Raw genomic sequence first — 22,673 nt, 5'->3', positions numbered from 1 at the left:
CCACAAATTATTAAATCCACGAAGTCTTGCAGAATGAACATCAAACCACTACACTTTTAACTAAACAGAGAGAGATTTGTCAACTGAGTATCTGTGATACTCAAGTTATGCTGTCAGGGGTTTTCATGCTTTTAACATAGAAAAGACAATCTATATTCACTCTAACAAATCAGCCTGGCACTTATTTAGACCTAGAAAAAAAAAAACAAACAAAAATAAAAAAGCCTTCAGTTACAACAGTTCATTTTCTCAGAACAATTTTGGCACAATTGTTCTCCCTAGATTCAAGCCCACCTCTACCTCCTCTTTCTTGTAAAAAATTCTACACATGCATTGGGAAACAAGCCATATAAAGTATTTGTTTATATAGTTCTTTCATGATGTGAGAACAAAAAAAGAGTTAACAATGTATACTAATTCATGATTAATTTCCCTTGAGATTCAAATGCATACCTTTTTCAAAAATCCTGGAATTTTTAAATGAAAACAACTATTTGCATTTGTTGAATAATCATTAGGAAAAGCACAAAAAAAAAATGCATTTCAAACAACAGTCATACTTCACCTGCAACTTCAATCATAAAGGAAGAGCTCACTTACAAATTAGAGTCTACTCAAAGCATCAAAACATTAAAGAGGAACAAAATACTTACATTATCTTCCTCCTCTGTATCATCATTATCGTCATCACTATCCTTGAACCCAGGTGGAAGTGGTGGCCCAATGAATTCATCATCATCATCATCAGTATCCTCAGCTGGACCTTGAGCAGAAGTCTGCGATTGCATGGAAGGACCAGTTAACTCTTCATCTGAGCTGTCTTCACTCTCACTACGGGTTGTCTCTCTGCATGGAAAATTTAAAAAATTACTATTTCAAGAACATCAGCACTTCCCTAGGAATTTTCAGATAAAAGATATTGGGCACAGTTGTAAATTTGTAAACATAGAAATTAGCAGCAAAACGTAAACTGTTTTTTATAAACAGTGCAGGCCCACCAACATCTTGAAAGCATAAACAAAGGTTTAAAAAAAAAGAAATACTATAGCAACAGATAGTTCAAAAAACTGGACAAAATAAAGAAGGAAACTTAGACGGATTGTAAAGACAACAGTATCACGTCACTGGTATATGGATTTCGATATTGCTCAGTAACCAACACAATATAACGTTACAGAGCGTTTTCAAGATTGTGCTTCAAGTTGCAGAATGTGTAGACGGGCTGCACCTCTGTTGTCTGGGTGGAAGTCAAAACAGTAATGGCCCAGGCTCACAACCAGAACACGAACACGAAGCACGGCACGTGCTTTAAAATGCTGGTAAAAAGTAACAGAGAATGAGGTGTTTTTCACCAAATATTTGATACCGTCACAAACCTAGATTCTAAAAGTTGCATTAAACTATCATTTTGCAGTTGTCCAAATCAGTTACGTGAACACATTATCTTTGGCGTTGGAAAATTTCTGAAAAGGCAGCAGAGCTATTCAGCTCACGTTCATTCAGTTTATTCAAAACAAATGCGCTCCCTCTGCTGGTAGCTGTCAAGTAGGCGGCATTCTAACTGGCAGAAGGTCTGAAAGCCGTGTAGAAAACTTTGCCTTTGGACAAGACACAGCGTATCATTACAGTGCCGCCTTGCAGGGGAAATCAGATGTTCCCCTCAGATCGAGCAAGATAGACTCAAACTGCGAGGCTTGGTTTGGCAGCTTACATTTTAAGAGCATGTAGGTGAGTGTTTAAGTGAGCAGACTGCAAAAGATAGTTCAACAAAGAAAATGAAAAAAAGAAGACTACAGAAGTATTGGTTTTTTTCTGAAGTTTATCACTTTAAAACTATAATAAAAACACACAAGACTAAGAACGTAATAAAGGATTAAGAAAACATGTTCCAAACTATGTACTTGTGACAGAGAATGCAGTCCCACTCCACCCCTTAAACCAGCTGTATGCAAAGCAGGTAGTAGGTTACATAGCAAATATTTGTGTCGAATATTCAATTGACACCTTTTTTAGCAAGAAACCAAAACAAACTAAAACCAACACGAATTAGGTCCTCACATATTACAGTGATAAGAAGGGTTTGCTTGCCTGAAATTTTGTCTAATTTTCTAAATACGTTTACGAGCCTAATAAAAGATATTACCTCTACACACAAACTTTGTTTTGTGTAGTGATGAGAGCCATTTAAAGACCTAGATCAGGTGTATGATTATCTAATAAATCTAACTCAAACAAAAAAGCTTACTCTACAGCAATGGGGCAATCAATATCCTTTTACCAAAAGAAAGCTTTTCCAGCATGTGAGGAATGGGTTAGGACCTTCAGAATTCTTCAAGTTAGGTATCCCAAAAATTAACAACTTTACAATACTACAGGCAGAGGAGTTGTGCTTTAAGAGTCAATATGCATTCCCAGACTAGCAAACCACGTACCTTTTCCCCAAAAGCTGAAATATTTAATGAGTTTGGAATGGAACTAAATATACACTGTATCTGCCAGTGAGAAGAATGTACACAACATCGCAATCCAAGCAGGCCCTTCCAATTCTGGAGTCCCAGATTTTCAGATCTTTCCATAAACACCCAAGAATAATACCTAGCTTCCTTCTCTATTACCTATCCTTACCATTCCCTGATTTGCTAGGAAGTATAAATCGATCAAATCAAACACTTCAGTATTTTGAGAGGCAGTGTAATCACTCTGCATGCGAAATGGCCAGAATTGCAGTGCTGTTTTTCACCACACTCCAGGCTTGGCGGGGACAGCCAAGTATTCCAGCTACAGCCACTAGTATCCTCTGTCCTGACTGGAAGAAAGTCGAATGTGAGAACATCCCAATGTAGCCAGACCAAAAGCCCATCACTCTTCTGACAGGAACTGGGAGTGGTGCTCACAGAAGGACAAAACAAGGGGTGTTTCCTTCAACTTTCAGCCTTACAGTCTTATTCTACCAGAGGTTAGAACCAGCTTGCCAGCCCCTTTCCCAGAAGTGTAAAGAAGTGGTTTTCGCTTTCCCCCATTACCTCCTCAGTAAGTGAAACAAACTGTAAGAGGGGAAAAAAGAAAGCTGCATTGGAGCACAGACGGCACACAGACAGGGGAAAAAACAAAAACATCTTGAGAGTTGTGCAGGTATGTGGGAACACCACTCCCATGTGTTCACTTCCTCACATCATCCACTCTATTTTCTCAGGTTTTTTCTTTTTATATACTAGCAGATGCTTTTATTTCACAAATCATAGCTATTATTATTATACTTATGCATAAATACTATAACTATTATTAAAGTTTATGTAGAGTGAAGTTCTGTACAAAAGCAAAAAGAATCAGTAGCTGTTCTTCACATCTTTTTGGAGTGACAAACTCCTTTTTAAAAAATAAAAAAAAAATAGTATGAGAGCTACTATGTTAACTGAAAGCACTTGGAATTTTAAAAAAGTAATATTTAGGAAAGTGTTGCCACTTTCAGATAAGAGAACAAGCTATATATATCAGATCAGTTTATAGTAACTAAAACCTACATTATAAAAAGCACTACTGACAATCCCATATTTCAGACTTAAGTTGTCAGTTGCAGGATTGTTCCTCTGAATTAAGGCTGAGTTACAATGGCATGTCTCCCTGACTAGGTTCCTCGTTTTAGTACTAAACCACACATCATATTTTACAAGGAACTGTACAACTTCCACGAGAGCTCTTTATGTCATGCCCTCACTTCTCAATGCTTGCTAGAAACGAAAAAAGAAAAACAAACAGTATCAGCAGAACTCTGGTGCAACACCGGAGCCTACCTAATAACTCAGAATACTGAAAGGTATGCATTACCTTCCTTTATACAAGGAGGTATACAAGTCCTCTTCTGTGAAGTCCATCAGCGACATGAGATGAATAGGGAAAGGCTCTGTACCATCTGACTGCTTTCCACCTTAGCATTTAACTGATTCTTTACAGTAAAGTCATGCATATACAGTACACAACCACATTACGTTTAAATTCTTGTGATCCTTCATTATCTCACCAGGTAAGTATCTAAGACCACCAAAAGCAAATGACAGCACACAGTATTTTGCCTCATGCACAAGACACAGCACAGGATCTACAAGGCAGAATACATTGTGTGACCAGTTACTTCAGTAAGAGTGCACAGCTCATTTGAGCTTTCCATAGAGCAACAGGCAAAAAACAGATTTTGCAACAAAGATTTGTTCGCAGTCTGAAACACTGCAAGTTTGTCTATAATAACCTACCACATACAGACTATATCAGCCCATAAAACAGAGACTCTAGCAGATCTATATCATTCTTGTATGGGTTATTAGACTCCCATAGATACATAAACCTAAAAATTTACAGTGCTTTGATCTCCACAATCCACAATGCCATGAAATGGAGTTGTGTGGCCTCCATTACCTTCAGCTACTCTTGATCTCCCAACATTTCAGAATACAAACTGTCAAGGCAGTGGCATTTACTGTTGTCGTGGTTCTGACTGGGACAGAGTTCATTTCTCCTTTTAGCTACTAGAAGAGCTCAGTGTTTTGGTTTTAGTCTGGGATTTCGTATGAGAACAATGTTGACAGCGCACTGACATTTACAGTTGGTACCGAGACAGCAAGGACTTCTCAGCTTGCTGTGTTTTCGCCAGTGTGCAGGAGCACAAGAGGCTGAGAGGGGAGCAGAAACAGGACACAGGGTCCACAACTCTCCTTATGATTTTAACTTACACTTAGGATCGAGGACCAAATTGGCCAATGAAGTATTCCATATTATGCAACGTCATCAGTACATAGATGAGGGCTGACCAGGAAGAAGTGCTCAGGCTCTTGAGTGGGCTCTCAATCTGACTCTCAGAGTGCCCTCTCTCTCTTGCTCTCTTTATGGGCCTCTCACTCGACCGAGATTGTGGTGTCAGGACTTATCTGTTTTGGGACCATTAGCCAGGATGGGACAGGCATTGGTCACCGGCTGAGCAATTAAACTGTGCATCACTTGTTTGCATATATTATCATTTTATACATGAATACATACCTATATTATAATTGTTATTATTAAATTGTACTTATATCAACCCATGAGTCTCCTTCCCTTCTCCCCTTTAATTGTCTTCCCCACTGCCCAGAGGTGGAGGAGGGTGAGAAAGCCGCTGTGTGGCATTCAGTTGCCAGCTGGGCTAAACCATGACAATTGTTTGTCAGTAACAAACAGAAGTAGGCAAATTTGAGGCTAAATTGATGACTGAAGTAAAAGCAAAACACTTTCTTAACCCCATGACATATGATTTTATGACTCTATGATACAACAGTGGCTTAGCTGAATGAACAAAGAATACATTCACTGACAACTAGAAGCTGTAAAAAGCTGTAGGCACTTTGGAGCCAAGAAAATTCAAAATAATCTCAGCAAAATCCTGACACATTTAGAGAAAATGCAATGAAATTCAGTACAAAGGACAAAATCCAGTACTAACAATAATACAAAACCAGTAGTCAGTGAACTGGCTGGGCAGCAACTTTGCAGTGGAGGTTCTGGAGTTTGAGGGGGATTAGGACTTGTAGACAAATCTGTAATGCCAAACTGCAGAGACCAAAGTGACCATAACGATACGTGAAAACATTTTTCCTGTTTACTCAGTAATGCTAAAAAAGTAGCTTAATCTGAAACACTGAGTACATTGTGGAAATGTCGCGATCAGAACGAGGCAGAGAAAAGCAAACTAATGACCATACGCCAGAAAACATAAGCCATAAAACTGAAAGAATAAGAGGAGACAGGAGAAGATAACAAGATTCAAACATAATAAAAAGCTGCTGTAAAGGGAAACGTCATAAACTGACTTCCATGGCTGCTGGGAACAGGATAGGAAATAGTGGACGTCTATTGTTGCAAGAATGTTTTTCTTAGAGATTATAAAAAACTTAAAAATGGCCATTTCTGTGGAGACCCACTTCAGAGCACGTAAGACCGCGACTGGGGAGAGCTGCTGCAGAAAAAAGCCGAAGAAAAGCTCTTTTCTGGGGCTTTCTGGAAGCGTTTTCTAGCCGGGACCAGATCTGCCGGTGTTGGGGGCGGTGCCGGCATAGGCGGGTCGGTGGGAGAGCCGGGAGGAGCCAGCACACCCGCGGCTCACTGGGCTATAAATAGCCTCAGGGAGGCTATCAGGGAGGCTTTAGCCGACTAGTAACGACTAGTCATTTCCCACCGAGCACGAGGCAATCAAGCCTATTGTTCCGGCCTAACGAGGGGGCAACTGCTGCTGTTTACAGCTCGTTGGACGGGATTTGAAGTGCTTCACCTTATCGAGGAGGCATGGTGGCGTCTGGGAGGAGGAGAATTGTGCTTTCTGCACCCACTCAGAGGGATATTGGTGTTCAGGTCACAGGCTGTGAGGAATGTCATAGCTTTCCCCTGGTAGCTGGGAGCAATCCTGAGGATGGCTGTGTGAGGTGCGAGCAGGTCGATGACCTGCTAAGCCAGGTGGCGCAGCTCCAGGATGAAGTGATGGAGCTCAGGGAGGAGGTGAATAGGTTAAAAAAAATTAGGGAAAGCGAGAGGGAAATTGACAGCTTCCATAATCTGGTTGTGGCAGATCTGAAAGAAGTGGAGAGGTTAAAGGGGATCAGGGAATGTGAGGAATTAGGGGACAAGGGACAATGGCACAAGGTCCCTCCTCGGCATGGCAACTGCAACTGCCTGGCAACTCCTCCGCCCCCCCAAGTGTCCTTGCTGCCTTCCAATACCTGAAGAGAATTTACAGGAAGGCTGGGGAGGGACTTTTTACAAGAGTGTCCACTGATAGGACAAGGGGAAATGGATTTAAGTTGAAGGAGAACAGATTTAGATTAGATTTTAGGAAGAAATTCTTCACTACGAGGGTGGTAAGACTTTGGAATAAATTGTCCAGAGAAGTTGTGGATGCCCCCTCTCTGGAGGTGTTCAAGGCCAAGTTGGACAGAGCCTTGAGTAGCCTGATCTAGTTGAGAGGCGTCCCTGCCCATGACAGGGAGGTTGGATTAGATGATCTCTGAGGTCCCTTCCAGCCTATGCCATTCTATGATTCTGACTACTCTATACAATGTGTACACAGAGGCCTTCCACCTACTTTGTTTTTTTTTTTTCAGCAGGCATAAACAGGTATATTCTATCTACAGGTGGGAAAAATAGCTGCTCATTAAGTTAGCATATGTAGCCATCCCGTTTGCCCTAATATTTTTTAAAAAAACACGGATAACAACATTGTTGTTATTTTTTCAAAAAGTATGCAGAATAGGATTAGGGAGAAGACTGCAAAATTAACTATTAAATATACATTATGTGAATATTTTACAAGTATTGACACATCTTTAAGAAAGCACAGATTAGGAAAAAAAATTTAAAAAAATCAGTATTTCCCCTGAAATACTTCAGATAACATAGACATGTCCATTTAAGTTAAATGACACTCATGCTCTCAAAAAAAACCCCGAAAACCCTCTTCATACAAAAAAGCTGTTACATAGAATCTCCCGCTATTTCTAAGTACCTTTTGGTTAATGTGGACCCAGCTCCTGTTGCACTGGATGCTGAAGCTGATGAATCAGTGCACGGACTTCTGAAATCTTTTTCAGCCTGGTCTTCCTTCTCTCTTTCACGAGCCTCTGAATACGGACAGCACATAAACAGCAAATAAGCAAGACTTTTAGAAAATAATAAAACTAGAGGCTTGCTGAGGACAGTAAAACAATTCTCTTCATTTTCAGACCTACATAAAACATTTGAAAAGATAACAGCAAACAAAGGATTTCACCTGAAAATGACTCCTTTTCCATAAAAACTAAGTTTCCATTGCTTCTGTCATGATCACTCAGAAAAACAAAACATCACAAGGAAAACACAAACGCCTTCATGCTCTTAGTCTGTACACACTATCAAACATAAGTTGATCATATGAGGACACTGATCAGTGACAAATTTGTGGGCTGCCATATAACCTGCTGTTTACTATAAAACATGCATTTGTTCTTTGTACCAATTTCCCTTCCAAAATAAATACACAGCTAAGTAACAGAAAAAAAGAAAAAAGTCTTGATTTCAAACTCACCTCTTTCCTGTATCTGTAAGCTATGCCTCACAACAGGAACCTTGCCTATGCACACTGCTCTTGTATACTCAGGCCATATTCATAAATTAACAAGTCCCGGGCTGCTTAGGACTGTCTTCCTCGAACAAGAGTCCATTTGTTTTTTGTTCTGAAGGCAGCCAGTCTGAGACACTTTAAACACCACCCCAAGACGGAAGAACAACACACGCTGTAAACTGCAATACTGACCACACTCGCACTTCTTACCTAAGACCTTCCTGCTTCTCTCCACCGCAGTTCTTCTCGTCTGCTCAAACATGGCTTCGAGGTCGAAAGTTCGAGCCTTTTTCCCTGCAAATGAAGGGAAAAGAAACTAGAACACAGACGCACCCGGGCCACAAGCACTCCGGCAGCTCCAGGGCGGAGGGGGGAGAGCGGCAAATACCACCGCTCCGTGTCTACCTCCAACCGCCCGCCTGCCCCGAGCCGAGCCTCCCCACCAGGGACCGCCGGCCCCTCCGCCGGCCGCCCGCGCCCGCCCCGGCCCCGGCCCGCCCCGTAACGCACCGAAGCCGGAGAAGCCCATGGTGGCCGCCAGCTCCGCGTCGGGTCTCCCCAGCATCTCGGCGTCTGCAAAGAGATGGGAAACAAAACCACGGGAATCAGCGGGGACGCGGGCCGGGCTGGAGGGAGCCGAGCCCGCCCCGACCCGCGGCGCCGCGCCGCGGGGCTCACCAGTGTCCGCCGCCAGCTCCATGCCGCCGCAGCCCCGGAATCACAACAGCGGCGGCAGGAAGCGGAAGGCGCGGCCCGCGGCGCCGCCCACCCCGCCGCGCCTCACGGGCTCGGCCGGATCCTCGCGAGATCACGGAACCTCTCGGCTCGGAAGGGACCCATGAGGGTCGACGAGCCCAACTCCCTGGTCCTCGCGGGACCGCCTAACACTAAACCACAACACCAAGAGCATAGTCCAGACAGTCCTTGAGCTCTGACAGGTTTGGTGCCGTGACCACTTCCCTGGGCAGCCTGTTCCATGGACCGAACACCCAGTGAAGAACCTTTTCCTCATGTCCAACCTGAACTTCCCTTGATGCAGCTTCACTCCATTTCTTCGTGTCCTGTCGCTGGTCACCAGAGAGAGGAGATCAACACCTCCCCACCCCGTGAGGCAGCTTGCCGCTCCAGCAACCGAACCCATACAGCCGGTCACTCACCCTCCCCCACCCCCAGGAATGAAGGAGAGAAAAGGGAATAAAGGAGAAAAGGGAATAAAGGAGAAAAGGGAATAAAGGAGAAAAAGGAATAAATAAAGGAGAAAAGGGAATAAATAAAGGAGAAAAGGGAATAAATAAAGGAGAAAAGGGAATAAATAAAGGAGAAAAGGGAATAAATAAAGGAGAAAAGGGAATAAAGGAGAAAAGGGAAACCCGTGGGCTGAGATAAGAACAATTTAATACAGATGATTTAATACACAGTGTAGATGCTCACCACCCCCTCTATTCCACAGCATATCTCGTCCCGAAGCTGCGATCCTGGACGAACGCGAGGCCCCGAAATAGGGGCAGAGAGAGTACTCTGAGAGTGGGAGTACTGGGAGAGAGAGGGGAAAAAAAGGCAATAGAGCAAAAGCGCAGCAAGCGCAAAAGAGCAAAAGCGGCAAAAAAGCCAAAGCGCAAAAGCCCTTCTGTCTGGCTGTCCCTCACTTTTATACTGGGCATGACGCTGCATGATATGGAATACTAATTGGCCAGTTTGGCCCTCAATCTTAAGTTCCACCACAAATCACAAGGGGAATCGTGTCCCCCTTGTCCCAGCTATGCTCCCCTCTTATCCCGCCGTGTTTCTGCACTCCGGCACACTGAAAAGTCCTTGGAGTCTCACGTCCAACCACAAACATCAACTTGCTATCAGCATTCTTCTCAGAGCGAGCCTCTGAGTAAAACCAAAACACGGAGCTCTTCTAGCTGTTAAAAAGAAGAGCTAACACTGTCCCAGCTAAAACCAGGACACAGCTGCAGGCTGCCATGGGGGCACCCCTCAGCTTTCTCTTCTCCAAGCTGAACAAGCCAAGTGGCCTCAGCTGCTCCTCTTAAGTCTTGCGGTGCAGGCATTCCACCATCTTGGTCACCCTCCTCTGGACACACTCGGATAGTTTGATGTCCTTCTTACATCGCCATGCCCAAAACTGCATGCAGTACTGGAGGTCGGGCCACACCAGTGCAGTGCAGAGTGGGACAATTACCTCGCTTGACCCACTGGCCATGCTGTGCCTGATGCGCCCCAGGATACAGCTGGCCCTTTTGGCTGCCAGGGCACACTGTTGACTCATGGTCAACTTGCCATCAACCCAGACCCCCAGATCTCTTACCATGGGGCTGCTCTCCAGCCTCTCATTGCCCAAATTGTACATATAGCCAGGATTACCCCATCCCAGATGCAGAATTCAGCACTTGCTCTAGTGAAATTTCACACCATTGGTGAGTGGCCAGCTCTCCAGTCTACCCAGACCTCTCTGTAAGGCCTCTCTACCCTTGAGAAAGTGAACAGTTCCTCCTAGCTCAGCATCATCGGCAAACTTACTTAAGGTACGTTAGATTCCTGCATTCAGGTCATTTATAGAAACATGAGACAACACTGACTCTAAAATTGAGCCCTGGGGAACCCCACTGGTGACTGGCCATTAGCTTTTCAATTTTGGGAAGAGACAGGGAGAATTTCCCACTTTGCCATGCAACCTCTACAAGGTTTGAGGCTTAACGTCAAGTTCTCCATTTGAAAAGCAGAGCTAGGGCGTTTCCTTTCTCACACCAGCTGCCTCTCCCATAGACAAAGCTTTCCACAATGGGTGCTGGCCTGATTCAGGCACAGAGAGTCAGTGCAGTCAGGGCAGTAAACATGGTTTACAAACCCAACCTATTCCCTGCAGCACAAGTTTCACTCAGCCCCAAGATTTCCTATGCCTGGTTGGGAATGCCTATGCTGTTCAGAGCAGATGCATATCTTAACAGAGGCCCAACTTTGGTAAGCATTGTAGTTTAGGCCGCTCCGGCAACTAAACTCCAAACAGCTGCTCACTCACCCTCCCCCACCCCCCGGGAATGAGGAAGGGAATTAAAGTAGAAAAGGAAAAGAGACCTGTGGGTTGAGATAAGAACAATTTAGTACCACTACTAGTACTACTATTATATGAATATACACATATATGTACAATACAAATACAAACAAGTGATGTAGGGTGTAATTGCTCACTATCCCTTGACTGACGCCCATCTCGTCCCGAATTAATGATCCCGAAAGAGCTAAGTCCTGATACTGCAATCCTGGATGAGCAAGAGGCCTAAAAATAGAGAGCGAGACAGAGAGAGCACTCTGAGAGTCCAAAAGCAAGAGCCCTGGAAGAGCAAAACCACTTCTTTCCAGCTGATCCTCATTTTATACTGGGCGTGACGCTGCACGACATGGAATACTAATTGGCCAATTTGGCCCTCAATCCTAAGTCTAAGCACAAATCATAAGAGGAGTTGTGGACCCTCTGTCCCAGCCATGCTCCCCCCTATCCTGTTGTGCTCCTGCACACTGGCAAGAACACAGCATCTGAAAAGTCCTTGAGACCTCAGTGCCAACTATAAACATCAGTGCGCTATCAATGTTCTTCTCAGAGCAAGTCCCAGACTAAAACCAAAACACAGAGCTCTTCTAGCCGCTAAAAAGAAGAACCAACTCTGCCCCAGCTGAAACCAGGACAGCAAGTTAACAACCTGCTACAGCGATATTGCTGTGTCGCCCTAAATTTCGGAAGAACAGCAGCCACACCAGGTCAGTGCAGTGCAGAGGTGGCATGGCGACCCCAGTTCCACACCTTGGCTCCGAACAGAGGTGCTCTGCGTGCCTTTGAAGGGGAGTCTCCTCGCTGCTGTGGGGTTACGTCACTACACACAAAATCTGCGTACGTTTGAGTAACTCTGATGCACGCAGTATCCCAAGAAGGCTCCCAGTATAACATATGTTTGACTGGGCTGTCACGGGGGGCCCCCCTAGAGCCACAGTGACCGCCGAGCAGGCAGGGAACGGCCCGGGGCTCATCACCGGCAGGACCGCTTCCCCCTGCTCCCCTCGAGACCGTCCCGAGCCTTCGGGAGCCGCCACAGCAGCCCGCGCCCGGCCCTCGGTGGCTCGCGGGAGATGGCGCGGCCCGCCGGGACACGGGGGCGCTCGGTGAGGCGCCGCAGCCCGCCCCGCTTCGGCGGCTCTCCTCCAGCAGCGACCCCCGGAAGCCCCAGTCGTCCGGCGCCTCCTCCCGGAACCTGCCTCTCAGCGAAGCCGCCCGGGCACCGCCCGCAGGGCCGCCACATCCGCCATCCGCGGCACGCCCTGCCCGCCCTTCCCGACAGCGGAAGCGGTAACCGGCGCGGCGGAAGTGCGTCGCGCGCGCAGGGCCCGCCGGGATTTGGCGGGCGGCGAAGCGGCGGTTGACGGGCGCGCGCCCTCTGATTGTTCGCGAAGCGGCTGGGCGGCCCGTGCGCCACCGCCGCCATGCCGGCTGCCGTCAGCCCCGCGGCGCCCACCGCGCAGGAGGCGCTGGAGATCGCGGGCCGCATCATCGACCGGCAGATCCAGGACGATCGCTGCTACCCGGATCTGTCCGAGCTGCTGGCCGTGCCGGCGCCTGGTGCGTAGCGCGCGACGGAAGACCCTCCTGGCCGCCCCGGTGCCCCCAGCGCGCCCCGCTGCCAGGCGGCATGGCCGGCCACGTGTAGGGGCCCTCAGCGGAGCGCCAGCCGGGCACGACCCCCCTCCTCTGGCGAGGCGTCGAGGACCGCGGCCGTGGGCCCTGCCTTGGCAGGGACGGCGACGGGGCTGAGTCTGACCGCTTCTTGGGCTTGAGGGGCGGCGGGGGTGGTGTGGTGGGCGCTTCGGTGCATGGGGGAAGGTTGTGGGTGTGGGATCTCCCCGCTGCGGGAGCGACGGGCTTGGGTTGGCTCCTCGGCCCCATCTCCCTCCAGGAGGTGGAGAAAACGGGACTCGTTTTCCGCTCTGCCTACCGGGAGATCTTTTGCAGAATGCGCTTGGGGTCACTAAGTGCCCAGCGCCATCCCTGAGTTACAAGCAGCTTGAAAATATCTTTTAAGCCTCTTTGAGTGACTTTCATTTGTCTATAGTTGTATGTCACATGCGGTTATGATGTAAGATACACCTTTTCTCAAACGTTTGCTTTGTTCTCCTTAAAACACAAAGACAACATTTCCTAATTCAGTGATGCCAGCTCTCTGGCAAAGTGGGCTGTGAAGAGGCTCTCTAGAGCTATAGGTGACCTGATGAAAATATACCTAGCGAATGTCATGATACAAGCAAACAATATTTTGTTTTCTGTTAAGATACAATGTGATATGCATGGTCAAAGTGTAACTGCTGTAGCATCATCATGGATGCATGTAACATAAAATAATGGGTATATATGGATATTTTAACATCATACTAGGAGCACAGATCAGCTTTTCTAGGTGAAGGAATATGCTTCTGGCTTGTTCACGTGTCGTGGTTTAGCCCAACTGGCAACTAAATGACACATGCTCATCCTCCCCCCACCCCTGGGGAGTGGGGAAGAGAATTAAAGGGGAAAAGGGAAGCAAATTTGTGGGTTGAGATAAGTAAAATTTAATAGTAATAATATGAAAGTAATTATGATAATATATGAAAATATATGTGTGCATAATTATAATAATATACACAAACAAGTGATGCACCGTGTAATTGCTCACTTCCCGGTGACCCGTGCATGTCCCGTCCCAGCAAACGCTTCTGAAACAAATGAGTCCTGACACCACAATGCTGGACGAGTGAGAGGCCCAAAAAGAGAGTGAGAGGGAGATAGCACTCTGAAAGACTGAGAGTGAGAGCCCCCACAAGAGCAAGATCCCAGAAGAGCAAAAGCCCTTCTTTCTGGTCAACCCTCATCTATATGCTAGACATGACGTTGCACGATGTGTAATACTTCATTGGCCAATTTAGCCCTCAATCCTAAATTGGAATAAGGGGATTTCTGGACCCTTTGTCACAGCTGTGCTTCCCCCTTAGCCTGTTGTGTGCCTGCACACGGGCAAGAACACGGCAGCTGAAAAGTCCTTGCTGACTCAGTGCCAAATATAAACATCAGTGCACTATCAACATTCTTCTCTTAAGGAGTCCCAGACTAAAACCAAAACACAGAGCTCTTCTAGCTGCTAAAAAGAAAAACTGATTCTATCCCAGTCAAAACTATGACAATGTGGCATATTTAATGTCTGACCATATGATGAAAAAGGGCTGGAGAGTATCCCAGTAAAAATGGGGTAAACAGTAGGCTGGGGTCCAAATGAGTTATTGTAAGAGTTTGTTGGCGAATCATAGAATGGCATAGGCTGGGAGGGACCTCAGAGATCATCTAATCCAACCTCCCTGTCATGGGCAGGGACGCCTCTCAGCTAGATCAGGCTACTCAAGGCTCCGTCCAGCCTGGCCTTGAACACCTCCAGAGAGGGGGCATCCACAACTTCTCTGTGCAATTTATTCCAAAGTCTTACCACCCTTATACTGAAGAATTTCTTCCTAAGATCTAATCTAAATCTGTTCTCCTTAAACCCATTTCCCCTTGTCCCATTAGTGGACACTCTTGTAAAAAGTCCCTCCCCAGCCTTCCTGTAGGTTCCCTTCAGGTATTGGAAGGCAGCTATTAGGTTCCCCCGAAGTCTTCTCTTTTCAAGGCTGAATGTTTGCTTATGTCTGTTTTCAGACTGAGAGGTATTGTTTAAGCTCCTGCTCCTACAGAAACCTTTGTTCACACATAACTTTTGAGTAGTGGCATTTATATGCTTAAAATTTCTGCAGTATCAGGGCGTTTTTTTTCTGCAGTCTGAAGGCCTGCATTATTCTTATGAAGTAAAATGGGAAATGTGATTAGTCTCATTAAGATTTCGCAGATTAGGAAACAATGAGGTAAAGATAGAGAAAGAGAATATAAACTCTGTTTTTGTAAAATTCTTTAGAAGAAGTCTAATCTTTTGTTGTTCTTAATTGCAGGTAGCCCTACTGTTTCTGGTATGTCAGATATGGATTATCCTTTGCAAGGACCAGGCTTGCTATCAATACCAAATCTTCCAGAGATCAGCTCTGTCCGCAGAGTCCCACTTCCACCAGAGCTAGTGGAGCAGTTTGGGCGTATCCTTATGAAAAATGAAGTGTTAGTTTCTATATGTCGTAATATTAGGAACAAGCTTCTTTCTTCCATGATCCTCTTCCCTGGTCTTTCTGTCAGACACCAGGTAGTGAACTTTACTATTGTTTACATTCCCCTCATAAGGCTCCAAGTGGTAGAAAGGTCAATTTGTGTAGAGTTGCCGGTGGAATTAGTTTCTGTATGAAGAACTTTCAGTCTTTATGGTACAAAATTTATGTACTGTTGTATCTAAAGTAATATCATTTTTTTTAAATGCTGCAAAGAGGATTTTGCCTTTGCTAGTCAAAATGCATTCAGTCCTTACATCAGCAATGCTTCAGATATGCAATGCAATTGTATGATGGGAGTATTTCCAGAAATCAACAGAGCTTGGCTGACCATCGACAGCGACATTTTTATGTGGAACTACGAAGACGGGTATGTAGAGTGCACGTTCCTGATGATACTTTGTTGGTGGTATACCAGAATTAAGCAATTGCACTAGTGTGAGATTTTTACTGGCAGCACAGAGGTGTGCTGTTCAGTTCAACTTACATTCGTTCCTTTTAGGTTTTACTGAAACTTTTGAATAATAAATGTTAAAGGATTTTTAAGAGTTAGCAAATTGCTGCATAGCAACATACGTATTGTTGCATTTCCGAAGAAGATTAAAGTCCAGTGGCTCCCATAGCTTGTATCTACACATTCATGTTGTGTCGCAGTGTATTAAATGCGTGGTTGTTAATCACAAAGTGCTGGGGAGGAGGCTGGGAATTCTTGCTGTAGATAATTTTCATGGGGAAAAAAAAAATTCATGTAAGTTCCTCCCTCTTGATATGGATCAACATTGTGTGATTCAGAGTAGGCTGTATGAATTAACCAAATCCAAAAATATAAAATACTGCAGTTGGGTTTCAGGTTTGAAACTGAGCTATAGGGGCTCCAAGCAGCTCAAATGATTGCCTGTCCAGTTTTGCTGTGAAAATTCCCTGTCATTCCATTCTGCTGGACCTGCTTCACCCAAATCAAAAGATATAAATGGCTGCAGTGTTACAATAAGTATTAGTAATTTTTAAATATACAAAATCTGATTTTATGTATTTTGTTATTATGTGATACTGTGTGACAAGTTTTATGCAGGTGTTTTGTTTTTTTTTTCTTTGTTGTTGTCAGTGGAGATCTGGCTTATTTTGATGGCCTTAGTGAAACTATTCTTGCAGTGGGTCTTGTGAAGCCAAAAGGAGGTAAGGAATATCTGACAGTGACTAGAATTAGGCAGTTACTGAACCTTCTGTATATCTTTTTTTGTATATGCATATGTTTAAATCTATGTCCTGTGTGTGTATATGTATACACAAGATTCATGGGTTTGTTTCATTTTTAGAAATAGTATGGAATTAATCACAGGCCAAAAATAGTACATAATTTGACAATCATTTACACTGACAAGCTTCACATTTTTGCCACATTTTACTCTTAACATTTGTACTGTTCATAAATTTACACATCCATGTGATAACTTCCCTGAGATCCTGGTTTCTAGCGCTCCCAGTTCTTTTGGTAGCTACTGCTTAGGTAACATCAAAGTCAAAGTTGAATTGTCAATAGGGTTGAATTTAAAAGAAGCACTTTTATGAGAAAAATGTTATTTTGAAGATCTTGTATTTCATGAACTAGAAAATGAGCTGCTGACAGATTCTACTTTCTAATTCCAGAAGTTCACAGATCATTAGGTCTTAAATATGACTTCCCTCTAATCAGTCTTTTTGATGGATACATTTGGTGTATTGCTGTGATCTGAGAGGTTATCTGCAAACTAAAATTTTATTTTCTCCCCATCTTTAGGTATCTTCCAGCCTCATATACGACACTTACTTGTTCTGGCTACCCCCGTGGATATTGTGATTTTAGGGCTCAGTTGTGCTAACATACAAGCAGGTAATTCTCTCCTCTCCCCTCGTTCTCAGTTGTGCATTAACAAGTCTACATGGCTGTTTTATTGGTAGCTGTCTAAAAAATCAAAGCAAAGAAAAACAAGACCATATGCTAAGCACCTTGCTAGCTTTTAAAGTGGACAAGGGGAAATAGTGTTTGTGAGGTGTGCACTTGCTGGATCGTAGACTACAATAGGAGCGTTGAGTTGTGTTATTCACCTGTTTAACATAAAAAGAGCATTTGAAACAGGTACTCCTATTACTGAAATGGCATGTTGGAGAGGGAGAGAAGAGATAGCGTGAATCTTGGAGCTGGTGAATACAGTTCATTAACTTAGTTGGCATTTGTTTTCCAACCACAGAAACTGAGAACCTGATGCTGTTTTTTTATGCCATATATATTAATAGTGAAAATACAGAATTGTTTGGAGAAAGTGAGAGGATTACAGTCTTTTGCTCTTTTTATACTATCCTGATGTAAGAGAGTAAAAAAAGTAGAAATCCATGTTTAGACTTGTCACGATTTTGAGGAGATGACGATGTATAAAAACGAAAAACATTGCGTTCCTTACTTGGAAACATACAGAGAATTTATTTTTTTAAAAAAACGGAATATTTATTACTCTGCAGTTCACTTCGGAGAACAGCTATTCCAGAACGTGTTTAGGAATTATGAAATATGCTGTAATTTTTGCTGTATTCTGAAATGCTTGTTATAACAGACCTTATTAGAATACTTATGAGAACAGCTTAAAAACTAAAGAGGATTTACTGATTTATTTATTTGTTTAAGGTACTGGATCGCTCAATGACAGTATGTCTGGTGGAATGCAGCTGCTCCCAGACCCTCTCTATTCGCTCCCTACTGACAATACTTACATTCTGGCAATAACTTCCACTGATAACGGACGTATCTTTTTGGCTGGAAAAGACGGCTGCTTATATGAAGTAGCTTACCAGGTGACTATAGGTTTTACACACAGGCATTTTTCATTATTTCATGGTTGTGGAATCTAGGTACTAAGAGTTCTAAAACATGTCAGGATTGCCATCTTTTTTCTTCCATAGTTACACTGCGTGGCTTAGTTTCACAACAGCTCTGACATCTTAGACTAGATGCAATTTCCTTGAAGAAGTAGTAAAAAAATGAAATGAAAATTGTGGCAGCCTGCACCCTTTCTAATGTAAAATTTTCCTTTTAATGAGCACTTACTTCTTTCAACTCTATGTACTTTTTCGGTTAAATAAATTTTGTATAGTTAGATTTTTACTTGGTTTTATACTTCTGCTAACGACTTTTTGAATATAACTACTAGTTTGGTTTTTGTTTTGTTTTTTCTTTCAACACTGTATTTGTTTTAAATTGTAGGCTGAAGCAGGCTGGTTCAGCCAGCGCTGTAGAAAAATTAATCATTCAAAGAGTGCGCTGTCTTTCCTTATTCCTTCATTGCTACAGTTCACGTTCTCAGAGGATGGTAAGTACTGATGTCAAAGACTTACCTGATAATTTAATGTAACCTTTTAAATAATACTAGCAAGAGGTCAGGCTGAATAATTTGCTCATTCAGAGCATTTAGTTATTGTTAATGAAACTTGCAGTGTTTGATGATTATAAAAATCAGGTCACTTCTTTGTGTGTTTACTTCAGGATGTAGATACCGAAGCCAAACCAAAGTTTAATGTTTGTGTCTAAAGCTAGCGTTCTGTAGTACAAAATTAATATGTGCTTAATGTGATCACTGCCAACAGTAGCATCTTTAAGTAAATAATTTGACCCTGTTTAACTGTTGAGTGAAAAAAATAATTTGAAATTATTATACCGTTTTTTGCCCTTTTTTTTAGTTCAGTAATAATTGTGTGAAATTGATTGTTGCTTTAAAGGACTTCCTGTAGGAGTCCTTAATGCCACTCCTGCAGTTTTTGTTAACTTACAATTAATTATTACATGCATATTCTGTCTTAAACTTGTTTTTGCCAAATCCAGTTTTGATTTGCTGGTTCTCCCTCTTTTTCCCCCCACTCCTCAGATCCTGTAGTTCAAATCGCCATTGACAACTCTCGAAATATCTTATACACTCGTTCAGAAAAAGGAGTGCTGCAAGTATGTGACTTCTTCTTGTGACTGTTGGCTATGTTACTAGTGTGTTTATAACTTTTTAACTTTTCCTCAGTACCTTGAAATTCTCAGTAGCTATGATAGGATATTATTCCAGCTTATCTTTTTGTAGCAAAGTGTGTGCCGAAGACCTAAAATACTTTCTTCTGAGGAAAGAGTAGCCTTTTGATCTTCCCCTCAGCTATATGGAAACATGAGGATGAAGTAAAAATAAGAGTTTGGGTTGCTGCTTGATAGATAAGGCTGTATGAATTAGTTCAATTGTAAATCGCTAAAGCAAGTTATTGAATTGCAGGTTTACGATTTGGGACAAGATGGTCAAGGAATGACCAGGGTTACTTCTCTTTCACAAAATGCTATAGTTTCTGCTGCTGCGAGCATTGCCAGGTATGTTTATAACAATTATAATGTAAGAAGCTTTCTTTAGGGCCAATAGTTTCAAGCTATATTTTAGAAGAATGTTGTTTGCTTGTTTCTTTGGATTGACGGAGTGTGGGTTTTTTTTGTTCTGCTTTTTAGAACCATAGATCGTTCTGTATTTAAGCCTATTGTTGAAATAGCAGTGATTGAAAAGTCTGAATCCATAGACTGTCAGCTACTCGCAATCACACACACAGGTAAGAAAGCAATGCTAATTCCCTTGCCTTTTAAACTGACAAATGGCATCTACACAGTTTAGCAACATTGTGACCTTTTTTTATCTTTCCTTCAGGTGTCCGACTGTATTTTAGTACTTCGCAATTTAAGCATCCAACAGCTCGTCCCTCCATGTTAACTTTGGTTCATGTCCGTTTGCCACCTGGATTTTCAGCTTCTTCCAATGTGGAGAAGCCCGCAAAGGTTCACAGAGCTCTTTATAGCAAAGGTAAGCGGTGGAACGTGGCTCAGATGACACTGATGATTTTTTTGTGTGTATGCGTGATAGTCACTATCACAGTTTTTGCTTTGTGGAGTTTGAAGCCGTGGGAATAACTAAGCATAGCTTCTGTGTATTAATGAGAGAGGTTCTGGAAGTGGAAGGTTGTGAAATTTTTCAGAATTCAGTTCTTCTGCAGGGTGCAGTGTTTGCACAGAGAGCTCTGTTCATGTGTTGATCAACCTTTTTCTTCTTCTAATCTCTCCATGAAATAGATTTAATGTGTTCAAATTCGCCTGCATGTCTTTAGCCACTTGTGATTAGTTCTTGAAAGCAGAGGATAGAGTAGTTTTCTTGCCTCTTTTGTGCCTCTCACACTGAGTTTAGCATGTGCTGACCGTTGTTTATTTTTTAGCTCATTTAGCTACTGATGCCGTATAAGATACCAAACATGTGACACATGGTTCCAGCTTTATGCGACTTCTGATTGTAGGCTACGTGTTTAAAAGTGCTGCAAAAATGCGGAGGCAGAGTGTCTCCGTTGCTGACTCTTTTAGCCATACATACTGATTTTTACCTTCGATATTTTTTCATCCATGACCTGTTTAAACATCTCATTTTTGAGACATGTTCTACCTATTTTAGGCTTGTTTTGTTTGTACCTTTTTGACTAGATGGCAAATGGTGTTTAAAGTGACCTTCTAAAGAACCCCGTGACATGCAAACTCAGGATATATTTGCTGTTCAAGTTGTATGATTAGAACTTAAAGGTTGATTTTTACTAAATAAATAATTAATTAATGAATTTGTGTCTGATGCATGGTTATTGCTTCTAATACAAACTTAATGTTGCTGTTCTTGCTAGGAGTCCTGCTGATGACAGCTTCAGAAAATGAAGATAATGACATCCTGTGGTGTATCAATCATGATTCCTTCCCTTTTCAAAAGCCGATGATGGAAACACAGGTACTAAGGCAAACTTTTACACAACTTTGATGGGATCTACATACTAATTTTTCCTTTCTGATAACAAATAATTGAATAATAGTGTCTGCAAGAAACAGTTAGTTCACAGAAAGCTTCCACAAGGAGTTTGGAAATGCTTACAAAGCTACTAATCAACATGCTTCAAACAAAAAAAAAATCAGTAGGCAGTTTTGTCAATGAATGGGAACTCATCTCTTAGTAGGAATTCCTAGTTCAGCAATACTTCCTAGCTTGATGCAAGCTGTGTATCAAAAGCAATTACTTTGGCTTCTAAGACTTGGGTTCTAATTAACATATTTGAAAATATTGTTGTCTATAGCGTGATGCACGTTGTGCCCAAGCACAGGAAGACATGGTCCACAGTCCATAGTGGTGTTTGCTGATGAGAGTAAAATTTGGCAAAGATTGTTTAAAATGTAGGTGCTAGAGACTTGGAGTTTCTTTATTTAAACTTATATGCTGCGTCTTCATTAAATTGCAGACATGATTAATCTCTTAATTATTTCACAATTTTTTTCGTTTTTTTTTTACTTGATTGTTATGTAAGTGAGTTTGTAAGAGGGATTTGGAGGGGCTTAGTTGCTTTATGCGTCAGTTCAGGGAGAACATTGCATGCATTCTAGCTCTGAAGGAAGTCTGAAGTCTGCCGAAGTAGAGGAGTGACATGTCAAAAATGGTATTATTGGAGGAGCAGTGGTAGAGTTGGAATGAACAGAGAGACTATATAAGTTAAAAGTTTCACAGTCAGGTTTTGATTTATCGGCTGTTTTAATAATATACAAAGGAGCTTTATGATTACTCAAGATGCCTTCCTTGCAAAAACTTACGCATAAATATCCCAGGTGCTGATGTCTCTTTTCCCCAAGACAGACTTCCAGCTGTGGGCAAAGATGAGGGATTAGGCAGGAAGTGCCAACAGATTAATACCTGGCTCTGAGCCTGGTGTGTCCAGCAGGAGTTTGGGTTTTTTGACAGCGGCTGGATCTGCAAGAGGCCAGGTCTGTTAGAAAGGCATGGTAATAGCCTGTCCCACAGAGGCAGAAGAGTTTTGGGAAGGGAATTGGCAGGGCTCGTAGACGGAGCTTTAAACTAGGTATGAAAGGGGGTGGGGGTGAAATCAGGATCACTGGAAGGGAGCCGGAATGCAGTATGCCAGTGCTTGTGGGGGAGGAATGCACTAGCAAGATCGCGCAGTCTTGTGAATTAGCAAGGGATCAAGGTGTCATGCCAGGTTGCAGACAGAGCACAGGGGTTGCTGAGGGGTTGGTTACTGTGGAAACATCTGAGCATCATCAGGGGGCTCCGGGTACCTCATCAGGGACCCAACTCAAATGCGTCTTTATGAATGCCTGCAGCTTGGGCAATAAACAAGAGGAGCTGGAGATGCTTGTGAGCCTGCAGCGCTATGACCTGATTGGCATCAGAGTCATGGTGGAATGACTCCTGCGATTGGTGTGTTGGACTAGAGAGGTATAAACTGTTCAGGAAGGACAGGCGGGGGAGACGAGGAGGGGTGTTGCCCTCTATGTCAA

General features: G+C 43.3%; 2 protein-coding genes across 5 annotated transcripts in view; one reads left to right on the top strand and one right to left on the bottom strand.

Annotated features, from left to right (window-relative positions):
• The window catches only part of WDR70 (WD repeat domain 70), a 143,099-nt gene extending 134,008 nt beyond the window's left edge, over positions 1-9,091 (bottom strand). Inside the window, exons 1-5 of one of the 2 annotated variants that reach the window (XM_086629167.1) lie at positions 9,070-9,091; positions 8,624-8,686; positions 8,324-8,407; positions 7,520-7,634; positions 654-846 (exon numbers count right to left, since the gene is read on the bottom strand). In XM_086629167.1, the coding sequence (XP_086485293.1) occupies positions 654-846; positions 7,520-7,634; positions 8,324-8,407; positions 8,624-8,686; positions 9,070-9,091 (477 nt within the window). Of the gene's footprint in view, positions 1-653; positions 847-7,519; positions 7,635-8,323; positions 8,408-8,623; positions 8,687-8,791; positions 8,815-9,069 lie in introns of those variants that run through there. The other variant, XM_086629166.1, reaches the window with a different exon arrangement.
• Positions 9,092-12,589: 3,498 nt separating this feature from the next.
• NUP155 (nucleoporin 155) overlaps positions 12,590-22,673 on the top strand; it is a 38,557-nt gene continuing 28,473 nt past the window's right edge. For 2 of the 3 annotated variants that reach the window (XM_086628701.1, XM_086628700.1), the window contains exons 1-12: positions 12,590-12,725; positions 15,113-15,250; positions 15,590-15,686; positions 16,422-16,492; positions 17,094-17,186; positions 17,976-18,142; positions 18,552-18,657; positions 19,210-19,283; positions 19,594-19,685; positions 19,818-19,915; positions 20,011-20,163; positions 21,020-21,120. In XM_086628701.1, the coding sequence (XP_086484827.1) occupies positions 12,590-12,725; positions 15,113-15,250; positions 15,590-15,686; positions 16,422-16,492; positions 17,094-17,186; positions 17,976-18,142; positions 18,552-18,657; positions 19,210-19,283; positions 19,594-19,685; positions 19,818-19,915; positions 20,011-20,163; positions 21,020-21,120 (1,326 nt within the window). Of the gene's footprint in view, positions 12,726-15,112; positions 15,251-15,589; positions 15,687-16,421; positions 16,493-17,093; positions 17,187-17,975; positions 18,143-18,551; positions 18,658-19,209; positions 19,284-19,593; positions 19,686-19,817; positions 19,916-20,010; positions 20,164-21,019; positions 21,121-22,673 lie in introns of those variants that run through there. The other variant, XM_086628702.1, reaches the window with a different exon arrangement.

This window comes from Tauraco erythrolophus, chromosome Z, assembly GCF_009769465.1.
Source record: "Tauraco erythrolophus isolate bTauEry1 chromosome Z, bTauEry1.pri, whole genome shotgun sequence".
NCBI classification, from domain to species: domain Eukaryota; kingdom Metazoa; phylum Chordata; class Aves; order Musophagiformes; family Musophagidae; genus Tauraco; species Tauraco erythrolophus.
This window is presented reverse-complemented; position numbering and strand designations above follow the sequence as displayed.